This window comes from Glycine soja, chromosome 8 (genome assembly GCF_004193775.1).
Source record: "Glycine soja cultivar W05 chromosome 8, ASM419377v2, whole genome shotgun sequence".
Taxonomy (NCBI): domain Eukaryota; kingdom Viridiplantae; phylum Streptophyta; class Magnoliopsida; order Fabales; family Fabaceae; genus Glycine; species Glycine soja.
The window spans coordinates 16,248,293-16,272,246 of NC_041009.1; the positions used below are offsets into that span (position 1 = coordinate 16,248,293).

Consider the following 23,954-nt stretch of genomic DNA (forward strand, 5'->3'; position numbering starts at 1 on the left):
TAGTTGGAGTTTGATATAAAAAAATTAAAACTAAAAAAACAACAAAATGACTTTTTATGTTATTTCATGACAAAAACAATTAAAGAGGAAAAAGATAATGCCTTAATAGTAAAACATGAGATATAATATAAATTATAATATTTTTATCTTCGTATTGAAAGAAAAAAAAAACTAATTTTCTTCCCTTTTCGTTCTAAATTAAACGAGATATAAAGTTAATATATGGAACCATACATGATACGTGCATACTTTTATTCCTTCCTTTCTCCAGATACTCCAAAGTCCAAATGTATACACGTAGTAAACATGAAGTTGTTTTTCATCTCTCTATTCTTTGAAATAAGCAGCTCGCACACACTTCTTTTCCAAAAAAAAAATCAATATATCTAACATTACACTAAGATTTATTGGATTTATTGTTAAAATATCAATATTAAACCCAAAACTTTCACGGATGACTACTAGTCCAAACAAATGAAAGAATCGATTATATTTTTCATATGATCTCATCTCCTCTTATGAATAGACTAATTATCTTTTCAGTGAAACAGACAAAGCATTAGAAATGAATTTTTTCCACCCAAAAGCATGATTCCCCCGCCCCCTCTCCCTAAGGCACAACTCGTGTATTTGTGCAGCCATAATTGAGACATCCATCCATCACTCGAATAACTGTGTTTGTAACTATTTGTGGAATTGCATGTATTTCTAGCTAAACCAAAATAATGCAAAGAGTTTATAATTAGTTCGCTTTTGAAATAAGTATAATGAATTTATATAAATTGATAGTTTGTGTGTGAAGTAAATTTTTAGAATTCATTGTATGTGCATTAAAAAAATTAGTCATAAAATTAAACTAATTAATTGAGGGTTAGATTAAAGTGGAATAGAAGAAAATTAGTTGGGTTGAGCTCCACTATCTTTTAATTTTCTTCGGCCAGCCCAAAACTGAACAACCCAATTTGCTTCAAGACGTGCTCAAATCACTATTTCCACACCCCTATATTTCTATTGCACTCCCTTTTAACTGTTTTTTATTACAAAAATGCCCTGGAAAATGCACTCCCTTTTTGTGTTTGTTTTTTTGTGAAACGATGTTGTCAGGTAATTTATTTGTCAGTCTACTATGGTGGCCCATTATATTAATAGCAACTGTCGGTCCAATAGACGACGTCGATTTTCTGCATTTGTTTAACCACGTGGATTTTATGACATTTTATATTAGTTAATTTGTAAAACCTACCCAATTAAAGACCTCATATGTTCTAAAGACTAATACTTAATGATAACAATTTTCTTTTAGTGAAGAAAGGGATAATTAGTAAATATGGAACAAGGGCAGAAGATTTATTAAAGCCGCGTAAGAGACAACAAGTAGGTACGTGGAGTGTCTTAGGTGACTTACCCACATAACATAAAGTGACATTAACAAACATAGCTAATGCTCCTATTTGAATAGTGCATATCAGCATACCTTATTACATATAGATAGGAGCAAACTCTAGCTAGATTGTTGAGAGAGGTGAAGGTACTACTCAATGTAGTACATGGGATTAGGAAGCTTAAAGGTCCTGCTTTCGCCTCTGTGGTCTCCAAGCAGATCGCTCCATTGGTCTCCAATGATTCCAACAATTCTGTATCCCTGCCTCAACAGATTCTCTCTCATTGCTGATTTGTATGAAAGTGCATTTGGAGTGATAAGATGTGGATCCCTACACCAACCAAAAATAGATCCAATTAGTATTTCAAACTCATCACATTATTTGAAATGGTTGAATTCAGTATTATTGATATCAATGACTTGTTAACCAACAGCACTTGTTATATATAAAAGATAAATAAGTTATATCTATAGAGAGAAAAAAGGAAACATACTTGAGAATTAACTGCTCCCATGTGTGGAAGCCAGCCTTCTTTAGGTTTGCTTCTGTTACGGCCATTTTGTCAAGATATCTTCCTGACAAGAATACAATCTTGAAGCCAAGAGACAACAGCTTGTTGTAATTTTTAAGAGTCTCTGGCAATGCCGGTGCGTCGCCCTTGTTAACCCATTCATCATATAAGGTTTCATTAAATTCCTCCACCCTATCAATAAATTATTCGTATATTGAGTCAATGAACACCATCCTCAAAGCACTTTACACTTATATATGAATAAATAGTCCATGCCCGTACATTGTAATAAGAAAGTTTACAATACTTTTATCCAATCAAAACCTGTCACATATGATGAATTTTCTATTTCTCTAATAATTATATTAAAATCACTATTATATTTTCTAACATTTAATTAATAAATAATAATATATATTTTTTTCATACTTATCATGACAATAAGGCTTTCCCTAACAAAATCATGACAATATGGCTGGTCTGGAAGACTGGAACATAATACCATTTTATCCAATTGTTAATCATAATTATATCTTTACTTTTTCTTTCATCTTATTTCTATTCTTTTATATATTTTCTCTGTCTTTAATTTCTCTTCCCTACGTACATCTATATGCTCCTGGAAATTGAGATGGATGGTTAACATCTATATATCTTGTTAGATTTCAAATATAATTGCGCATTATTCTTCATGGTGTTAACATTGCTTCATGTTGTCAGAAGGGTTGGATAATCTGAAATGTTAACAAAGGAACACACGCATATATAGATCCACAACGAATTGTTAGATTTCAAATAATAATATATGCATGACAGATTAATTAACCTTAATTGCCACACATGTTGTTGACAGGGCCAAACCGAAACTCGATCAATACAAAAAATAGTTGAAAATAAGTGACAAATAAGGAAACAAACTAGTAATTAGCATGCAAAAATGGAAAACTGAGGAAAATAAAGATTTAAGAGCATACGTACCCATATCCATGTTTTTCATAGTATGGGATATTAGAGAGTACGGTGTTATCTATGCCGAATATAAATATGTCGTTGTGATGGACTTCGCGTTCACTAGCATAAAAGAAAGCTTGTTGGTTAACTGTTTTAGAGTCTGATCTAAATTGTTCGCCATTAATGTAGTCCTTTGTTGGTTCAACGCACTCTTCAGGAATGGTTTTAAAGGCTCGGATGTTGTGTGCTTCCACAGCAAGCCTAAAACTTGCGCATTTTACCTCCGAAGAACGCTCACCATAGCCAGTTTTCATTCGGAGAGGGAACCTTTGGTAGCCTGCGCCATGGCATGGCCATGCTACCAAAACTACTGCAGCAACAAAGAAAACAAACAACTTCATATTCTCCTCACGATAAACTAGCTTATAGCTCACAACAAACTCTTGCACCTTAATTCCTTGTGGAGGGTTAGCTTCTTTAAATAGGCAACGCCTCTTCCTAGATCTACACGTATCACTTTTATCTCAAAATTAAATCAAAAGTGTTATCCTGTGTAAGAAATCACAAGTTTCTCTTACTTTACTAGATTAAAAATCAAACACAAATTCTTTTATTAAATAAACTATTCCTGATATTCATAGTCTTACTCCTCAATTATTTGGCTTGAGGACAAAACCTTAGTGAGCTGTAAGCTGATTTTAACGGTCCAATAATTTATTGTAGTATTCCTAAATGTTATTTTTTTTTTGTCTCTTTTTTCTCTTCAACAGAAATCATTATTTTTAGTATAAACAACAGAAATTAGATTAAACATAATTTTATTTTTTAAAATATATTAAGTAGGCTAATTTTTAGAATTTAACAATAAAAACGCATTAATGTATAAATAAATGTTCTTAATTTAGCATAATTTTTAAAATAATAATTGCAATTTATTTCGGGGTCCACTCTCGTGACCTAAAATATGGATAGATAGAGACTAATTAATGCACGTGATACATGCGTTCAACTACAACATCTTGAAGGTTCTAGGGTTTTTTTTTTATTTGTACCTAAATATCCCTTTATAGTTTATACGAAAAGAATATGAAGAAATAAATAATAGAGGTGATTGAGATCCAACTCGTTAGTGTCAGCCTAATAAAAATAGAGTTCGGGGTATATAGATGTATAAAAATTTATGTTCAATCCCAATTGTTTACTATTGTAAAAGAAAATAAAAAATAAAGAGAGAAAAGCTTAAATATAATATGTGATATAATAAATAAATAATAAAATTAATCTTTGAAAAAACAAGGCGTTGTTAACAGGAGTCATCAGTTCCATGGTTGGAATTGGATCAATGCGAATCAAACTAAAATTAATATTTTTTTAGTATAATCCACAGATATTCTCTATTAATATTAAAAATAACTCACTTTACTTGAGTAAGACTATTGTAGATAGTAAATTTTTTTTTTAAATATATTTAACATAACTTTTTGATAGAACTTATTTCAAATTATATTTTAAAAGTGCTAACTTAGTGTTAGTTCGGTTTAAAATTGGGAGGTGAAAATTTTATTTTATGCTAATTTTATTATAAAACTTAGTAGCATCTTTCAGAAAAGGTAGCAATTTAGAAATAAAAGATATTTGATATATAGATATCTTATATATTATGGATTTTAACATAACCGACTATTTAGAATGCGTTGACACCTCTAAATATCAATCTTCTATTCAGTACGTCTACAATTTTCTTTATCAGCAACGATATAAAATTAAATTCTTTTTTCCGATCCCCTAGTATTGAAATATAGAATATAGATATAAATATAAAGAATAAATCTTGTGACATAAATCTAACACATCAATTTTGCATACAATTACTTAAAAGATATGATCATGCTTATCAAACTCTAGAGTTAACTCGTTAATTCTTACGAGTTCACGAGTCCACTTGTCCTCTCCGAGTTGACTCTTGAGTAAACTTTTTTTTAGTAGATTCTAGTAAACTCTATAAATTCTGAGTAAACTCGATAGACTCTCAAGTTTATCACCGAGTCAACGAGTTAGCAAGTTAAAAATATTAAACGAAAATGTAAGTCATTTTTTTATTGTTTTATGTGTGTTCAGCATTCAACATATCTTCATTGAGCATGTTATTCTCAAATACAAAATTCTCACATTTAATAATATCAAATCTCTTGTTCTCTAATAATATCAAACTCTCGATGAGAATGATCTACCACTACTATAACCTCTACAAGTAATGTATTATTACTAGACTTGGTTTAAATATTCGGAACTTTATGATTTACTGTTTTGCTTTATTATATATTTGAAATGTTTAATTAGTATGTTTTTTATAAATATTTTGTTATTATTTTTATATGAAGTAGACTCTTACGAGTCTACGAGTTGAATCTACGAGTCGAGTCTATAAAACTCTTACGAGTCTGCGTAAACTTTCTAATTTGATAACCTTGAATATGATAATTCATAAAAAATAAATTTATATATATGACCGTGGTTAGGAACTTTAGGGCATTAAGCAAATTTTTAAAGAAATATAATATTATATAAATTATTTTTAATCTGTTTTTTTTACTTTTTTATAAAATTTATCAAGAGTACTGTATATTGAGATTGAATTAATTTTTTAACTTTTATTTTTTATTTTGAGTTTTAAAAACCAAATCCCTACTTTCTATTTGATTTTTTTCCTATTACTACAAATTATAACAATAAAATAAAGAAGCACTACATAATATAAACAAAATACTTTTTAAAAAAAATATACTATCAATTAAGGTATTAAAAATATGAAAAAGAGATAGAGAAACAATGAGAATGCTAAATAAATGTTATTTTTAATTAAAGTAACTAATAGGTCGTGGATTAATATCTCTAACATTAATAACCATGCTCCTAATTAACTGTACACTTTCTTATAATAAGCAACAAAATTAATTTTCAATTATATATATGAAATTTTTGGATCTGGAGAACATCATCAAACACCTTGCTGCTCGACTAAATTTTCTTACCCCAACAGGGCTAGCTAGGAATAATTACAAGTTAATTTCCGTGCACTTAAATTAATTTTGTTTATGATATGGTCGAAGCCGGCACTAGACTATTACATTAACAACTGTGTTAGAAAATTGAGGAAGATATATTTTACAACTTAACTTCAAATAATTGACAAAATTATAATTTTGAAGCAGTTTTTAAACGTAAACTATAAAAATATTCATTATAAACTTTTTCCATCTGTTTGATGAGAGTAAATCTTTGTACCCATTTCTCAGTGGATATTGGACCAGCAACGTAGCTCCTCCGGAAGTAATTAAGCAGAATTTTGGCCCTATCAACAACTAGTTTCTCACTCCCTTCACAAGTAAACTTCATAATTTTTGTTCGTTAGTATTAAGAATGAAAAAAATGGAAGATAGATGAATAGTTTTAAGATTCATTCATTCATTCATTGATCAAAGTATTACAAAGTTGATGTATTTATATAAAGATAGAAAATAACTAATTTGAGTAACCAACACTAACTTACTCAAATAACTTCTAGTAACTATAATTTGAGTAACCAACTAACTTACTCAAATAACTTCTAATAACTAATTAAATTAATTTTATGTTTAATACCCCCCACAAGTTGGAATGTGTTGAAAACACTTCTAACTTGGAGAATACAATACATCAACATTAAAGAAGAAAGATAAAAGAAAAAAGAAAAAAAATTGAAAACGGGAAATAAAGCGAAACATGTTGAAAATACATTGATCAAAATAAAAACTTCGAGAAATCTTCGACCAACTTCGACGACTTCCAAGAGTCCAAAGCAAGCATCAAAGCTTGTTGGCAAAAAACTTTGGGGACAAAGGATAATAAATTGTAACCAACACGCTCGAAGAAGTATCACAATGCGGTGGCATAAACGAGCACCGCAACCGTTCCACGCCAATTCATCCACAACACCACATCAGCAACTAAGCCTTTGCCGAAAACACGATGAAAGGATGAGAAACTAAGACAATGTCAAGATTTTCAGAAGAATGAAGAATGAAGGGGTTAGAATCATCATTGGCAGTCATGGCCATTAGAGAAAAAAAAAAAAAGAACCAACCAGGCATTCGAAAGGTTCCCTTAAAAAATGATTCATAAGGGGGTGGCCTACCCAGTTATATAAAAACTTAATCATCAATGACATCCATGACCATGAGAGAAAAAAAAAGAACCAAGAGGCATCCGAAAGGTCCCCTTAAAAAAATGATTCATAAGGGGATGGTCTACCCAGTTATATAAGAACTTAATCATCAATGACATCTATGGCCATGAGAGAGAAAAAAAAAGAACCAACCAAGTATCCGAAAGGTTCCCTTAAAAAATGATTCATAAAGGGGATAACCTACCCAGTCATATAAGAACTTAATCATCAATGTGAACCACCCGATGTGGGACTCGCAACACGCCCCCTCGAGTCAGGGCTCGACGCCACAAAGCAAGGGCTAACAGCACTATCTACACCACCGGGTAGAACCATAAATAGCTTTAATAGGAAGTAAGAGACACGGAAGCAAAAACTTCTGATACCATATTAGGAATGAAAGAAATGAAAGATAGATGAAAAGTAGTTATAGGATTCATTCAATTCATTCATTCATTGATCAAAGTATTACAAAGTTGATGTATTTATATAAAGATAGAAAATAACTAACTTGAGTAACCAACATTAACTTACTTAAATAACTTCTAATAACTATAACTTGAGTAACCAACCAACTTACTCAAATAACTTCTAATAACTAACTAAATTAATTTTATGTTTAATAGTTAGTTATAGTTGTTATATATGAACGATAAAGAAATTATATGTATAGAGAGAAAAAAGGAAACATACTAGAGAATTAACTTTTCCCATGTGTGTGTGGTAGCCATCCCTTTTTAAGTTAGCTTCTGTTACGGCATTTTTGTCAAGTAATCTTCCGGACCACACAATCTTGAAGCCAAGAGACAGCAACTTGTAATTACATTAAGAACAATGAACAAGATGCTGAAAACATGTGTGCGCGTGCGTGTGTCTATACATATATATATATATATACATATATATATATATGAATAAATAGTTTATATATTTAGTGTGTAATTTTTTATATTATGATTTAATTATAAATTATCGTATATGATTAATGATTTGTTTGGATAAATTTATGCATAAGAATTTTTAAGAAAAAATCTCAAATGATTTTTTCTAATGTTATGCATAAGCTAATTTGTATAAGATTTTTTTAGTAATTTTTTTTAAAAAGGTAAGATAGTTAATTTCTACAAGTTAATTTGAACTGATGAAAAAAATTATTTCATTTATTTTAGATGTCTTTTTAGATAAACTTATCAACCCAAAGAGACTCAAATATGTTGATTTATTTTGATTCAATTTAAAATTTAAAATATTATTTTGATTTTCTGATGAAAAATATTATTTTGATTTTCTGATGAAAAATATTATTTTGATTCAATTTAAAATTTATTTTAAATAAAAATAAAATTAAACCGAATCCCACATACTTTTAAATTTGATTTAGATGAATTTTTTTTATAAAAAAAATGGATCAACCCGCACCGCTCCTAACCTGTAGTGCCAAGTGGTGACAAAACGCTAAAAAAAGACGGAGCATAGGATAATAGTTGCAGATCGTATAGTTAATTTTTGGACCACAAATTCACAAACTGATAAGAAGCACGTTTCAACAACTTTACATCAATATCTGTCAGGTAGGGGGCCTTTATCTTATCCTTATCATTATCAATTATTCGTGATAACATAACTTTTAATACATTAATCATTAAAATTATAAAATCAACATAAAAACTCGTTAAATAGAAAATCAACATAATAGCAGTTAATTAGGAGCATGGTTATTAATGTTAGAGATATTAATCCACGACTTATTAGTTACTTTAATTAAAAATAACATTTATTTAGCATTCTCATTGTTTCTCTATCTCTTTTTCATATTTTTAATACCTTAATTGATAGTATATTTTTTTTAAAAAGTATTTTGTTTATATTATGTAGTGCTTCTTTATTTTATTGTTATAATTTGTAGTAATAGGAAAAAAATCAAATAGAAAGTAGGGATTTGGTTTTTAAAACTCAAAATAAAAAATAAAAGTTAAAAAATTAATTCAATCTCAATATACAGTACTCTTGATAAATTTTATAAAAAAGTAAAAAAAACAGATTAAAAATAATTTATATAATATTATATTTCTTTAAAAATTTGCTTAATGCCCTAAAGTTCCTAACCACGGTCATATATATAAATTTATTTTTTATGAGTTATCATATTCAAGGTTATCAAATTAGAAAGTTTACGCAGACTCGTAAGAGTTTTATAGACTCGACTCGTAGATTCAACTCGTAGACTCGTAAGAGTCTACTTCATATAAAAATAATAACAAAATATTTGTAAAAAACATACTAATTAAACATTTCAAATATATAATAAAGCAAAACAGTAAATCATAAAGTTCCGAATATTTAAACCAAGTCTAGTAATAATACATTACTTGTAGAGGTTATAGTAGTGGTAGATCATTCTCATCGAGAGTTTGATATTATTAGAGAACAAGAGATTTGATATTATTAAATGTGAGAATTTTGTATTTGAGAATAACATGCTCAATGAAGATATGTTGAATGCTGAACACACATAAAACAATAAAAAAATGACTTACATTTTCGTTTAATATTTTTAACTTGCTAACTCGTTGACTCGGTGATAAACTTGAGAGTCTATCGAGTTTACTCAGAATTTATAGAGTTTACTAGAATCTACTAAAAAAAAGTTTACTCAAGAGTCAACTCGGAGAGGACAAGTGGACTCGTGAACTCGTAAGAATTAACGAGTTAACTCTAGAGTTTGATAAGCATGATCATATCTTTTAAGTAATTGTATGCAAAATTGATGTGTTAGATTTATGTCACAAGATTTATTCTTTATATTTATATCTATATTCTATATTTCAATACTAGGGGATCGGAAAAAAGAATTTAATTTTATATCGTTGCTGATAAAGAAAATTGTAGACGTACTGAATAGAAGATTGATATTTAGAGGTGTCAACGCATTCTAAATAGTCGGTTATGTTAAAATCCATAATATATAAGATATCTATATATCAAATATCTTTTATTTCTAAATTGCTACCTTTTCTGAAAGATGCTACTAAGTTTTATAATAAAATTAGCATAAAATAAAATTTTCACCTCCCAATTTTAAACCGAACTAACACTAAGTTAGCACTTTTAAAATATAATTTGAAATAAGTTCTATCAAAAAGTTATGTTAAATATATTTAAAAAAAAAATTTACTATCTACAATAGTCTTACTCAAGTAAAGTGAGTTATTTTTAATATTAATAGAGAATATCTGTGGATTATACTAAAAAAATATTAATTTTAGTTTGATTCGCATTGATCCAATTCCAACCATGGAACTGATGACTCCTGTTAACAACGCCTTGTTTTTTCAAAGATTAATTTTATTATTTATTTATTATATCACATATTATATTTAAGCTTTTCTCTCTTTATTTTTTATTTTCTTTTACAATAGTAAACAATTGGGATTGAACATAAATTTTTATACATCTATATACCCCGAACTCTATTTTTATTAGGCTGACACTAACGAGTTGGATCTCAATCACCTCTATTATTTATTTCTTCATATTCTTTTCGTATAAACTATAAAGGGATATTTAGGTACAAATAAAAAAAAAACCCTAGAACCTTCAAGATGTTGTAGTTGAACGCATGTATCACGTGCATTAATTAGTCTCTATCTATCCATATTTTAGGTCACGAGAGTGGACCCCGAAATAAATTGCAATTATTATTTTAAAAATTATGCTAAATTAAGAACATTTATTTATACATTAATGCGTTTTTATTGTTAAATTCTAAAAATTAGCCTACTTAATATATTTTAAAAAATAAAATTATGTTTAATCTAATTTCTGTTGTTTATACTAAAAATAATGATTTCTGTTGAAGAGAAAAAAGAGACAAAAAAAAAAATAACATTTAGGAATACTACAATAAATTATTGGACCGTTAAAATCAGCTTACAGCTCACTAAGGTTTTGTCCTCAAGCCAAATAATTGAGGAGTAAGACTATGAATATCAGGAATAGTTTATTTAATAAAAGAATTTGTGTTTGATTTTTAATCTAGTAAAGTAAGAGAAACTTGTGATTTCTTACACAGGATAACACTTTTGATTTAATTTTGAGATAAAAGTGATACGTGTAGATCTAGGAAGAGGCGTTGCCTATTTAAAGAAGCTAACCCTCCACAAGGAATTAAGGTGCAAGAGTTTGTTGTGAGCTATAAGCTAGTTTATCGTGAGGAGAATATGAAGTTGTTTGTTTTCTTTGTTGCTGCAGTAGTTTTGGTAGCATGGCCATGCCATGGCGCAGGCTACCAAAGGTTCCCTCTCCGAATGAAAACTGGCTATGGTGAGCGTTCTTCGGAGGTAAAATGCGCAAGTTTTAGGCTTGCTGTGGAAGCACACAACATCCGAGCCTTTAAAACCATTCCTGAAGAGTGCGTTGAACCAACAAAGGACTACATTAATGGCGAACAATTTAGATCAGACTCTAAAACAGTTAACCAACAAGCTTTCTTTTATGCTAGTGAACGCGAAGTCCATCACAACGACATATTTATATTCGGCATAGATAACACCGTACTCTCTAATATCCCATACTATGAAAAACATGGATATGGGTACGTATGCTCTTAAATCTTTATTTTCCTCAGTTTTCCATTTTTGCATGCTAATTACTAGTTTGTTTCCTTATTTGTCACTTATTTTCAACTATTTTTTGTATTGATCGAGTTTCGGTTTGGCCCTGTCAACAACATGTGTGGCAATTAAGGTTAATTAATCTGTCATGCATATATTATTATTTGAAATCTAACAATTCGTTGTGGATCTATATATGCGTGTGTTCCTTTGTTAACATTTCAGATTATCCAACCCTTCTGACAACATGAAGCAATGTTAACACCATGAAGAATAATGCGCAATTATATTTGAAATCTAACAAGATATATAGATGTTAACCATCCATCTCAATTTCCAGGAGCATATAGATGTACGTAGGGAAGAGAAATTAAAGACAGAGAAAATATATAAAAGAATAGAAATAAGATGAAAGAAAAAGTAAAGATATAATTATGATTAACAATTGGATAAAATGGTATTATGTTCCAGTCTTCCAGACCAGCCATATTGTCATGATTTTGTTAGGGAAAGCCTTATTGTCATGATAAGTATGAAAAAAATATATATTATTATTTATTAATTAAATGTTAGAAAATATAATAGTGATTTTAATATAATTATTAGAGAAATAGAAAATTCATCATATGTGACAGGTTTTGATTGGATAAAAGTATTGTAAACTTTCTTATTACAATGTACGGGCATGGACTATTTATTCATATATAAGTGTAAAGTGCTTTGAGGATGGTGTTCATTGACTCAATATACGAATAATTTATTGATAGGGTGGAGGAATTTAATGAAACCTTATATGATGAATGGGTTAACAAGGGCGACGCACCGGCATTGCCAGAGACTCTTAAAAATTACAACAAGCTGTTGTCTCTTGGCTTCAAGATTGTATTCTTGTCAGGAAGATATCTTGACAAAATGGCCGTAACAGAAGCAAACCTAAAGAAGGCTGGCTTCCACACATGGGAGCAGTTAATTCTCAAGTATGTTTCCTTTTTTCTCTCTATAGATATAACTTATTTATCTTTTATATATAACAAGTGCTGTTGGTTAACAAGTCATTGATATCAATAATACTGAATTCAACCATTTCAAATAATGTGATGAGTTTGAAATACTAATTGGATCTATTTTTGGTTGGTGTAGGGATCCACATCTTATCACTCCAAATGCACTTTCATACAAATCAGCAATGAGAGAGAATCTGTTGAGGCAGGGATACAGAATTGTTGGAATCATTGGAGACCAATGGAGCGATCTGCTTGGAGACCACAGAGGCGAAAGCAGGACCTTTAAGCTTCCTAATCCCATGTACTACATTGAGTAGTACCTTCACCTCTCTCAACAATCTAGCTAGAGTTTGCTCCTATCTATATGTAATAAGGTATGCTGATATGCACTATTCAAATAGGAGCATTAGCTATGTTTGTTAATGTCACTTTATGTTATGTGGGTAAGTCACCTAAGACACTCCACGTACCTACTTGTTGTCTCTTACGCGGCTTTAATAAATCTTCTGCCCTTGTTCCATATTTACTAATTATCCCTTTCTTCACTAAAAGAAAATTGTTATCATTAAGTATTAGTCTTTAGAACATATGAGGTCTTTAATTGGGTAGGTTTTACAAATTAACTAATATAAAATGTCATAAAATCCACGTGGTTAAACAAATGCAGAAAATCGACGTCGTCTATTGGACCGACAGTTGCTATTAATATAATGGGCCACCATAGTAGACTGACAAATAAATTACCTGACAACATCGTTTCACAAAAAAACAAACACAAAAAGGGAGTGCATTTTCCAGGGCATTTTTGTAATAAAAAACAGTTAAAAGGGAGTGCAATAGAAATATAGGGGTGTGGAAATAGTGATTTGAGCACGTCTTGAAGCAAATTGGGTTGTTCAGTTTTGGGCTGGCCGAAGAAAATTAAAAGATAGTGGAGCTCAACCCAACTAATTTTCTTCTATTCCACTTTAATCTAACCCTCAATTAATTAGTTTAATTTTATGACTAATTTTTTTAATGCACATACAATGAATTCTAAAAATTTACTTCACACACAAACTATCAATTTATATAAATTCATTATACTTATTTCAAAAGCGAACTAATTATAAACTCTTTGCATTATTTTGGTTTAGCTAGAAATACATGCAATTCCACAAATAGTTACAAACACAGTTATTCGAGTGATGGATGGATGTCTCAATTATGGCTGCACAAATACACGAGTTGTGCCTTAGGGAGAGGGGGCGGGGGAATCATGCTTTTGGGTGGAAAAAATTCATTTCTAATGCTTTGTCTGTTTCACTGAAAAGATAATTAGTCTATTCATAAGAGGAGATGAGATCATATGAAAAATATAATCGATTCTTTCATTTGTTTGGACTAGTAGTCATCCGTGAAAGTTTTGGGTTTAATATTGATATTTTAACAATAAATCCAATAAATCTTAGTGTAATGTTAGATATATTGATTTTTTTTTTGGAAAAGAAGTGTGTGCGAGCTGCTTATTTCAAAGAATAGAGAGATGAAAAACAACTTCATGTTTACTACGTGTATACATTTGGACTTTGGAGTATCTGGAGAAAGGAAGGAATAAAAGTATGCACGTATCATGTATGGTTCCATATATTAACTTTATATCTCGTTTAATTTAGAACGAAAAGGGAAGAAAATTAGTTTTTTTTTTCTTTCAATACGAAGATAAAAATATTATAATTTATATTATATCTCATGTTTTACTATTAAGGCATTATCTTTTTCCTCTTTAATTGTTTTTGTCATGAAATAACATAAAAAGTCATTTTGTTGTTTTTTTAGTTTTAATTTTTTTATATCAAACTCCAACTATATTTTGCTTTTAAAATATAAACTGTAGAGATATGCCGTCGATTTTTTAAATATAAAATACCAGCAAGGACCACGAGCATTTATCTAGTCTCTATATATTTAAAAGTTAGGACTAGAGTGGACCCAACAGTAAAAGCGACTGCAAATATTTTTGTTGGCATGATAAATGATTGTGAATGAGTTACGATTTTTATATTATAGCAGTATTTAATAAAAAGTAAATTGAAATTTGAAAATCAATACTTTAATGATATAGGTATGTTTGGATTAATTTCTCCCGAAATACTTCTAGAAGATAAATAAAAAATAACTTTTTGTAAGTTAATTTTTGCACTAATTATAGAAGCTGTATCACATAATTTTTTTAAAGATAACTTTTAACTTATGAAAAATTAATTTTAATCAATAAAGAAATTTATTTCATTTCTTGTTTTTGAACTTTAGAAGTGTTTATAAAGATGTTTATATAAACATACTGATATCAATAAAAATTAGAATGAAAGTTACCAATTCGATATATATTAATAAAAAATTATAAATTATACATCACGTGTGCTGATTTTAAAAAGTTTTTTTAAAAAATTATTAAAATCGTAGATAACAATTACGACTTTTGTATCTCATTCGTTAAAATAAATCATAAGACTAAAATTATTTTATTTTGTTTCATTTTTTCACACTGTTTTCTTAATACTTAAAATAAAATAATAGTTTTAAGAAGAAAAAAAATTAAATTTAAATAAATAAGAACTAAATTATTTATGAATGGATTGAATTATCAAATTTGATTAAATTGATTTTAAATTTGATCAAAATTGAATCAAGCTGGTCTATAAACACTCCAATGTAGAGGGCATAACCTTCCGAATTGGATGCTTTATTTCCGGAGTATAAAAAAAGAAAGAATTAAAATCTAAAAACAATGTCAACAAACATTGTTAATTTGATATGATTACCAGATATAATCTTATCTTTTAAATACGTTATTTTTTGGAGATCCCTATAATACTCATGTTTGTGTAAATGAAACAAAATATACGTTTAAAAAGATGAAATCCTTAAATGAGTCTTACCCGGTTGAAAGACACTCTGAGTTCACCAATGTAATCAAGCAAAAAAAATTACCATTAACGTAAGTTTACGAATCCTTAATTCACTAATAAAGACAAACATTAAGTTAATGGGGATAAATTAAATAACTAATTGTTTTTCATATATGTTTTATTCATTGTTATTATCTACAAATTTAATTAAAAAGTTATATATATATTACAGTTCACAGATATTATAATGTCTATATAAAGAAGAAAACCCTACGCCAGGAAGATGCAAAAGTTAGTAGTAGTGAAGAAAATGAAAGTCCTTGTTTTCTTTGTTGCTATAGTTCTAGCAGCATGGCATTGCCATGGCTCAGACCATGACCATGACCATGGCCACACCTACCAAATTTTCCCTCTGAGAATGAAAACTGGCCATGGTGGCCACTACATTCCGGAGGTATCATGCCAAAGTTGGAGGCTTGGTGTGGAAGCACACAACGTCATTGACTGGAAAACCGTTCCTCAAGATTGCGAGGGATATATTGGGAACTACATGCTTGGCGAACAATATAGATCAGACTCCAAAATAGTTAACCAACAAGCTTATTTCTATGCTAAAACCCTCAATATCACTGCCAAAACCGCATGGGTGTTCGACATAGATGAGACTACACTCTCTAATCTCCCTTACTATGCTGACCATGGATTTGGGTATGACTTTCTTTTGTTTGTCTATGTTATTGTTAGTTATTTACTTACAGTAAATTACATAAACTTTCTTAGATTTAAAGAAATTATACCTGTACGTCTTTCTTCCTTTTTTGACACACCTACACACTTTTCTTAATTTTTAAAACATACACAAACTTTCTTAAATATTATTCAGCTAGTTGAGTGAAGTCATATGCAACATTTATTGAGTATTTTTCTTCAAAAATAACGTGGTTTTCCTCCTTTGAGTATAAAACATTTTTATTAAAAAAATATTTTGCAACAAAATTCAATCAAGTTCTCACACCAGTAAATGAGTCAAATGAATGTCGAGTAACAAAACCGTAGAATCAATCTCATACCAACAAAAGCATAAGAAAAATGAACAATTATAAGTTTTCCAAATCAAATGAAATTACTCCAACCAAATTATTATGATCCAACACACAAAATCACCTAATCAATTTCATACCAACAATAATAACATTAAATCTAAATATATTTTAAAAATAGAGAAAAAAACATGTGTTATTTCTTTAAATGTGAAAAGAATTTTGTATGAGTTTTAAAAAAGAAGAGGAAGCATATTAAACCTACAGGGAGATTTTTGTAATTTATTTTTACTTATTTGTCAAAAAATTTCAACTGCGTACTTTTAGTAAGTTGTTAGTTAATTGCATATATAATCACTTAAAAAAAACATATACCTTTTTCTTTTAACGTTAGATGACCACTTAGACTAAATAATAATAACTCAAGTGAATTTGAATCTTTAAAGCTAGGCATCGGATAAAACAAAGTGTTAGCTAAAACTAAAAGAAATAATAACAGACCTTAATTTTTTTTCTTATGTGCAGTGCAGGCTCGACCGATTCTGTGATTAATTAGTCAGATTTATTTTCTTAAACCTGACTATTTCTACGTATCCCAATTTTTTTTGTAGTGGTTTGTGTTAAATCATCTAAATTAAATATCTGATTATTACATTGATTTTTGGGATCGAATTATTAATTAAACGGTTCAATTTTATTTTATTTTTCATCCAGCTAAACATTCTTCCGTATACAGTATATCTTATGAGAAAAATGGTTATTAACATTATAAAAAGTTTTATTATCCAATTATAATTAATAATATTTGTAAATTTATTGAATTTTAAAATAATTATTAAATTCATATCTCATTATATATTTATAGTTAAACTTTTTTACTTAAAACAATAATTAATTTCCCGATCATAGGGTGGAGTTATATAATGAAACATCGTTTAATAAATGGGTTGACCTTGGCGAGGCACCGGCACTGCCAGAGAGTCTCAAATTGTACAAGAAACTGTTGTCTCTTGGCATCAAGATTGTATTCATAACAGGAAGACCACTGGATCAAAAGGCTGTAACTGCTACCAACTTAAAGCTTGCTGGATATCACACATGGGAAAAGTTAATTACCAAGTAAGTTTCTTTTTCTCTATATTTTTTTTATAATTCCAATTGTTTTGTTGAGTTGTTAGAACATGTTTCAATTGTTTAATTCTTTTATACGATAGTATCATCAAATGCATGACATTGAATAAATTATGAATAAAACTAACTTTGGTTGATGCGATATGAATTATTAATTTAAAGATATAAAAGCTAATCACTATATATTTTAAATCTATAATAAGATAGTCGAATTATTGGTTATCTGTTCACAATTATATATGCAAGTATATTTAAAATTATAAAAGAGATTAACAGGAAAGTGTTATAAAAAACATAGGATGAGCTTTGTTAAGTAGTGATAATGTTCCAGCCCCTATAAAAAAGTAATGGTAAAGTTGTCAAAACAATAGGACAAACTTAACCTAGGCCCGTGGGAAAGGGACTTGGAATAAATTGCCAAAAGGGTATGCCTCTTTCTTTGAAAGAAAAGGCCAGTTGTCGCGGATGGCTTTGCCGAAAGCAATGAATCGTGAAAAAACAAAAAAAACAAATATGTGAGTTAAGATTTTTCGTGTGATATATGTCGTTGATATTGAAGTGCACTATAATTTGCATGTTCAACTAATAAAATTTTAAGAGTTTAATGGGTAACTGTATACAGCATTTGTACACAACTAATCAAACATGACCGGACGGCCATTAGCATATTTTAAGATAAAAGTCAATAAATTTCTTTATATAAGTATTGTGATGGAATGATAGCTTAAAATTATTTTATATTATTAATATATAATTTATTTTTTCTAAACTTTTAACAATTAGTTTTTGATAACTCGCCGCTAGAATTGGTTTAGTGGTAAGAAGTTTCGATATTTTGTGACAACTCTTTAGTTCAAACTTTGTTTTATATATAGCTATTATTATACACTAAACAGAATATAATTGGTTTTGGTTGTAGGAATACATCTGAATACCATGGTAAGACAGCAGTTACATACAAATCTACTGAGAGAAAGAAGCTGGAGGAAAAAGGATACAAAATCATTGGAAACATTGGAGACCAATGGAGCGATCTATTAGGAACCAACACAGGCGATAGGACCTTTAAGTTGCCTGATCCCATGTACTACATTAGTTGAGGTCTCTAGGGCTCTTACTAGCATGTTCCTATGAATAAAATAAGATGCATGTTGTAATAATGGAGAGATCGACTTAAACCAAGGAGCACTCGTTAATTAATTGCTATGTATGTGACTTTGTGTGAGACAAAAGGTCACGTGGTAAGAGACTGTACAAGCACAACGGTGTTTTATCTTTCGTGGTTTTAATAAATCATGTGTGCTATAATTCCGTTAATTTAATTAAGGGGTGTTACTTTAATTTCTTTTTGAAGTAAAAATCATGTCACAGAATATTTAAGACAATCGGATGAGAAAAAACTTGACATTCTCATAAGATAAAGAATCTTAAAAAAGTTATATCATTTTTTAAAAAATTATCCAAATGCACGTTAGTCATGCTCAGTTATATACGTCCCTATTTTTTTAGTGTTATTTTTTTTATATAGAAACTATTAAAAATAATGAATAGAATTCTATAAATGACTTATACACAAATTGATGTCTTGAATTTTCTGAAGACACGTGCTAGCTAGCTAGTAGCTCCATCCATGGATTCGGTGGAACCACCCACATATAATTGCATGGATAACATTATAAAACTGGCAACGAGTGTGATTTGGCAGAGGGCATGTTTCTCCTTATGATGTGTTTTGGAACAGTAGACAGAAATGAGGAAGGAAGAAAAAAAGTTTGACGTTTGATCTTTTTCGGTCCTCCATCTTTTTTCATAAAATATCTTTTAATTCTTTATCTATTAAAATTAATTATTTTTGTTATCATGATAAAATAATTAATCTAAACGTAGTGGTGATGTGTAACTGTCATAATTTTTTTATTAAACTTTAAAAAGTATAGACCCCACAACTGGAAATAAAAGAAGAATGAAATGCATCAGCATCATTCTTTAAGAAAAATATCCCAAAACAAATGAAATGTTTTCTTACTACAATTCATCACCATAGAACTTTGTAATGTAGTTATCAACATTGTCCACGGAAAAGATCGAATATAATGTGATGAAATGAAGAGAAACAAATTGTGCATTGTTTTCAAGACCGAGTGATTGGCACCACCAACTAAAATGAAAGCTGAAGGGAAGAGAGCCGGTGGACTGAGTATTGTGTAGTCAACTTTAGATAATCGATGAATATGATATAATTTTGGAAATAAAATTCCGGCTTGAAGCCATTTTATTAAACTCAAAATTATATCACGTGTTCATTTATTAAACTCAAAAGAATAAAGGTGTATGTATAGCCTACTGTTCACAGATATTTTATCCTCTAGCGGTCGAGCAATATTTATTATTTTATTTTTATAATTATAAAATTTTTATATTTCACTTCATACATTTAAAAATCATTTCTTCTTATTTCTATACAAGTATTTTCGGATTTCTTCTTATCCTTGTTGTTACAAAATGATAAGGACTAAAAAACAAGTTTGAATAAAAGGGATGGTGATTTTTAAGTAGAGACTAAAGGTAAAATTTGTTCAATTATAGACATTAAAAGAATAATTTTTCCTTTATTTAAAGAAAACACTATACCAAGAATATGCAACAATTAGTTGTGATAGACTGATAGGTAGAAGCAGTGAGGAGAATGAAGGTCCTCGTTAGTTATCTTTGTTGCTATCATTCTGGTAGCATGGCAATGCTATGGCTCAAACCATGACCATGACCATGGGGCAACCTACCAAATATACCCTCTGAGAATAAAAACTGGCCATGGTGGGCACTACATTCCAGAGGTGTCATGCCAAAGTTGGAGGCTTGGTGAGGAAGCACATAACATCATTGAGTGGTTCTCCAATATTCCTGTGCATAGGATATTTAGGGAACTACATGCTGTGCATAGGATTTCTATATATTCCACTGCATATAGACAATTGTCACCTTCTTAATCATGTTTTCAACAAATAAATATTATATTGGTATTTTAAACTTATATATAAGTTTGTTGTTACATTTAGTATCTGAGTCTTATTTATATGATTTAAAGTTCAAGTACTTTTTGTGTTTTGGTTTTCGACAATTTATATCGTTGTCAGTAAATTCATATTTGATTATTGATATAATGAATATTAATCGGGGCGCTTCTTCAACAATTTCCCATTTTGGCTGGTTGAATTTCTATTTCGGAAATTGTCGATCAATTTTTTTTTATTAGCGTTGTAATTCTTGTCCATTGATCGGTACGCTTCTTCAACTATAAATTGTCAATAACAAAAAAAAAATTGAATATTTGATGCTGTTCAAATTTGATTGTTGTCCGTATTTTTTTTTTCTCAAATGCAATCGCTTTGACTTGATTGAATTTTGAAATTCAATGTAATAATAGTTTGAACAATTAATGCAATATATTATTACTGAATTCAATATTATTATAATATTTTGTTACGTTCCTTATTCCTTTTCAGTTCAAGCAATTTGTCATGCATTATATTATTAGTTTATTTTTCTTGTTATTGAATATAAACTGAATAATTGGTGCTGAAATTGTTATGCACAATTTGTTTCACGATGATATTATGTTATGGCTTATTTGGCTATTACTAATAACATACCTGTCGTTACCGTGTAGAAGCATTTTTCATTGAAAATTTATTTCTTCTTATTTAATTTCCGTTGCTTTCTATAGTTGATATTTATTTAATATTAGGATGCTTCAATTTATAATTATTATTGTTTAAGGTCAAAACATACCGGAAATACTCTTGAATTGATTTATGACGAATAAGGATGCTCTTTTAATGGATTTGCGTGTTGACTGAATCATGGTTTTCGATAAAAGAAAATTGATTCCCATACAAATATTTTTGAGTTACTATAAGTCGTTACCACTAAAGCGAGATCATTTATATTGATTTATGATTATTTTTTTGTATTTTGACATATATTTTTAGTATTTGCATGCGATTGTTTGCTCAAAAGGAGTTGTTTTGTATTTGGATTGAGAATTAAGAATGAATGTAGTTATTGAAAAATGCACCGAATTGAGGGATTTTTTTGCTATAATATATCCTAATGCACTCTTGTTTTGACTTAACAATGAACTTTTTTGTGAATAACTACTTTGCTTTCATTGAGATCTTGAATGGATCAAATTACTGCAATTGGAAGCAAGATCTAGAATTCTCTTTGAGAATTTATGATCTTGATAGCTTTATGTGAGGGTAAGCCTATGATCAATTCGAAGAGCATGCTTGAACAAAAGGAACTTTTGGCTAAGTGGAAGATGTCTAATAGGTTGAGTTTGATTGCTATTAAGAGGACCATCTTTGGGCATCTTCTGAGTGGTCTATTAGAGAAAGCGACAACTAAGAAGTTCTTTGATGCTCTAGGAAAGAGGTACCAAGTAAGTGATAACGTAAAGTATGAATGTCTAATGAAGCAATTAATGAACATAAAATATGATAATGTTGGCGATGTAAGAGAATTCATTATGAAGATGGTTCACATCCAAACCAAACTTAAATCTCACCAAATTGATTTTAATGAAAAATTCATAGTTAAATATGCCTTAAATAGCCTACCCACTAATTTCACACAAATTAAAATTGCCCACAATACCATTGGTGAGAAATGAATTATGAATGATTTTATTACCAAATGTGTTGTCAACGAAGAAAAACTCAAAAAAGAAAAGAATGAATATACAAAATTTATGTTTAAGCATCAATTTTAAAATATGATAACTAAGAAAGATTGTGTTGTACTTGACTGATTGTTCATTTCTTGTTTTTTATCTGCATATCAATGTCTTGGTCTCTTCAATTTCATGTATTAGGTGATGGAATAAGGATAACTTAGTGGGATTATGTTGTGCTTGTTCATCACATGATATTTCATTACAATAGCTTATTTCATTAACTTGTTTTGCATGCGGCTAGCAAATCATTGGCTTGTAGTATGCTCATGATTTCTTGCAAAATTATATTAAAATGATTAGTTATGAAGGATTTGACAATACATGCATTCAGCTTTATCACTATAGGTTTAGCTTTCAACTAGTATGCGGTGTTACCTTGGTGAGTCAATGATTTTCTTATAGGCCCTAAAACTCTTGTCTAACGTATACATGCTCTTTTGCTATTCTTAGGATTTCTTGTACTTAGGATTTAGTTTGTGGTGGGCTGGGTTTTTCAAAAAAATCCTTGTTGAGAGTTTAGGATTTACTGTAGATGTGGTGGTGGCTTGTAAACCTTGTCCAAGCGTCTCTATTAAGCTATTTCATTATTCTTCCTTGTTAGTTTGTTTTGGCAGTTTTTTTGTTTTGTAATCGGTATGAATGGAGAGACTAAAGCTAATCAACACATTTTAATTTGGAATATTTTGTTGCTTAAGTTCCAGGACTTAACTCATTAACTAGTGGTTCTCCTATTATTTTATAGGATTTACATAAATTTATATAATAATAAAAAATATATTGCGTAAAGTGTGTGTTTTTAATCTTGATTTTCATCTCCTCACAGCTTTTCACATACAAAACAACATAAGTACTTAGTTGGATTGTGTGGGTCGTTGCATTATGCGCAGGTATTACTATCTTCCTTGATCAAAACATAATCTTACTCAATACATTTCCTTAGGAAATTATGTGACAGCTATGTTAGGGTGGACCATTTTCACATGTAACAAGAAAGTGGAACTTTAATACAATTTTATAATTTTAAATCTCTTTCATATATATAATGTGAATTAAATTTGTGTGATGTAAATGGCTTGAAAAAAAAAGATAACAACGGTTAAATTTGTGAATTTTTTTATTTTCTCTTCCTGAGGCCTCTTTGATTTTATTTTTTTTGTTCTCTAATTCTCTGTGTGCTTTGAGATTGGCATAAAACTGGAACGATTTTTTTCCTATGATTAAGTGATATAGAGTTTTTTTATTGTTTGTGTGTGTATTGCCTCTATTTAACTTGTCATTTTTGTCTTCAATTTTGAAGAGCTACCTTACGTGTTGATTGAAACAATACGCAAACCACACCGCCACTAAGGGGTTTGGGTCTCATGAAACAGTCTGGTTGGGACTCTTATACCATGGATAAAGAGATGAATGAGTTGAATACGCGCTTGGAGCAAAAAGAGGTTTCATTTTTATAATTTGTTTTTATAAGGTAAGATCCAGTGCTTCAATGCAA

General features: G+C 29.4%; 3 protein-coding genes across 3 annotated transcripts; 2 read left to right on the plus strand and 1 right to left on the minus strand.

Moving 5' to 3' along the window:
* Positions 1-1,318: 1,318 nt before the first annotated feature.
* Positions 1,319-3,314, minus strand: LOC114422367 (stem 31 kDa glycoprotein). The gene is made up of 3 exons (XM_028388683.1): positions 2,872-3,314; positions 1,876-2,085; positions 1,319-1,712 (listed from the first exon to the last, which is right to left on the minus strand). Exons 1-3 carry the CDS (start codon positions 3,243-3,245, stop codon positions 1,532-1,534), a joined length of 765 nt encoding a protein of 254 aa, XP_028244484.1. The 5' UTR covers positions 3,246-3,314; the 3' UTR covers positions 1,319-1,531.
* Positions 3,315-11,196: 7,882 nt separating this feature from the next.
* Positions 11,197-13,195, plus strand: LOC114422369 (stem 31 kDa glycoprotein). The gene is made up of 3 exons (XM_028388686.1): positions 11,197-11,642; positions 12,429-12,638; positions 12,802-13,195. Exons 1-3 carry the CDS (start codon positions 11,269-11,271, stop codon positions 12,980-12,982), a joined length of 765 nt encoding a protein of 254 aa, XP_028244487.1. The 5' UTR covers positions 11,197-11,268; the 3' UTR covers positions 12,983-13,195.
* A 2,629-nt stretch (positions 13,196-15,824) lies between these two features.
* Positions 15,825-19,049, plus strand: LOC114422370 (stem 28 kDa glycoprotein-like). The gene is made up of 3 exons (XM_028388687.1): positions 15,825-16,264; positions 17,506-17,715; positions 18,647-19,049. The coding sequence occupies exons 1-3, from the start codon at positions 15,840-15,842 to the stop codon at positions 18,825-18,827; spliced, it is 816 nt and encodes a 271-aa protein (XP_028244488.1). The 5' UTR covers positions 15,825-15,839; the 3' UTR covers positions 18,828-19,049.
* The last annotated feature ends 4,905 nt before the right edge of the window (positions 19,050-23,954 follow it).

What these genes read in the sequence shown, in the direction of transcription:
- LOC114422369 (XM_028388686.1), top strand. Translation starts at nt 11,269, where the DNA reads ATGAAGTTGTTTGTTTTCTTTGTTGCTGCAGTAGTTTTGGTAGCATGG. An exon ending in TATGAAAAACATGGATATGG is followed by an intron (nt 11,643 to 12,428) that starts GTACGTATGCTC and finishes ATTTATTGATAG; the next exon opens with GGTGGAGGAATTTAATGAAA. An exon ending in TGGGAGCAGTTAATTCTCAA is followed by an intron (nt 12,639 to 12,801) that starts GTATGTTTCCTT and finishes TGGTTGGTGTAG; the next exon opens with GGATCCACATCTTATCACTC.
- LOC114422370 (XM_028388687.1), top strand. Translation starts at nt 15,840, where the DNA reads ATGCAAAAGTTAGTAGTAGTGAAGAAAATGAAAGTCCTTGTTTTCTTT. An exon ending in TATGCTGACCATGGATTTGG is followed by an intron (nt 16,265 to 17,505) that starts GTATGACTTTCT and finishes TCCCGATCATAG; the next exon opens with GGTGGAGTTATATAATGAAA. An exon ending in TGGGAAAAGTTAATTACCAA is followed by an intron (nt 17,716 to 18,646) that starts GTAAGTTTCTTT and finishes TTTTGGTTGTAG; the next exon opens with GAATACATCTGAATACCATG.
- LOC114422367 (XM_028388683.1), bottom strand. Translation starts at nt 3,245, where the DNA reads ATGAAGTTGTTTGTTTTCTTTGTTGCTGCAGTAGTTTTGGTAGCATGG. An exon ending in TATGAAAAACATGGATATGG is followed by an intron (nt 2,086 to 2,871) that starts GTACGTATGCTC and finishes ATTTATTGATAG; the next exon opens with GGTGGAGGAATTTAATGAAA. An exon ending in TGGGAGCAGTTAATTCTCAA is followed by an intron (nt 1,713 to 1,875) that starts GTATGTTTCCTT and finishes TGGTTGGTGTAG; the next exon opens with GGATCCACATCTTATCACTC.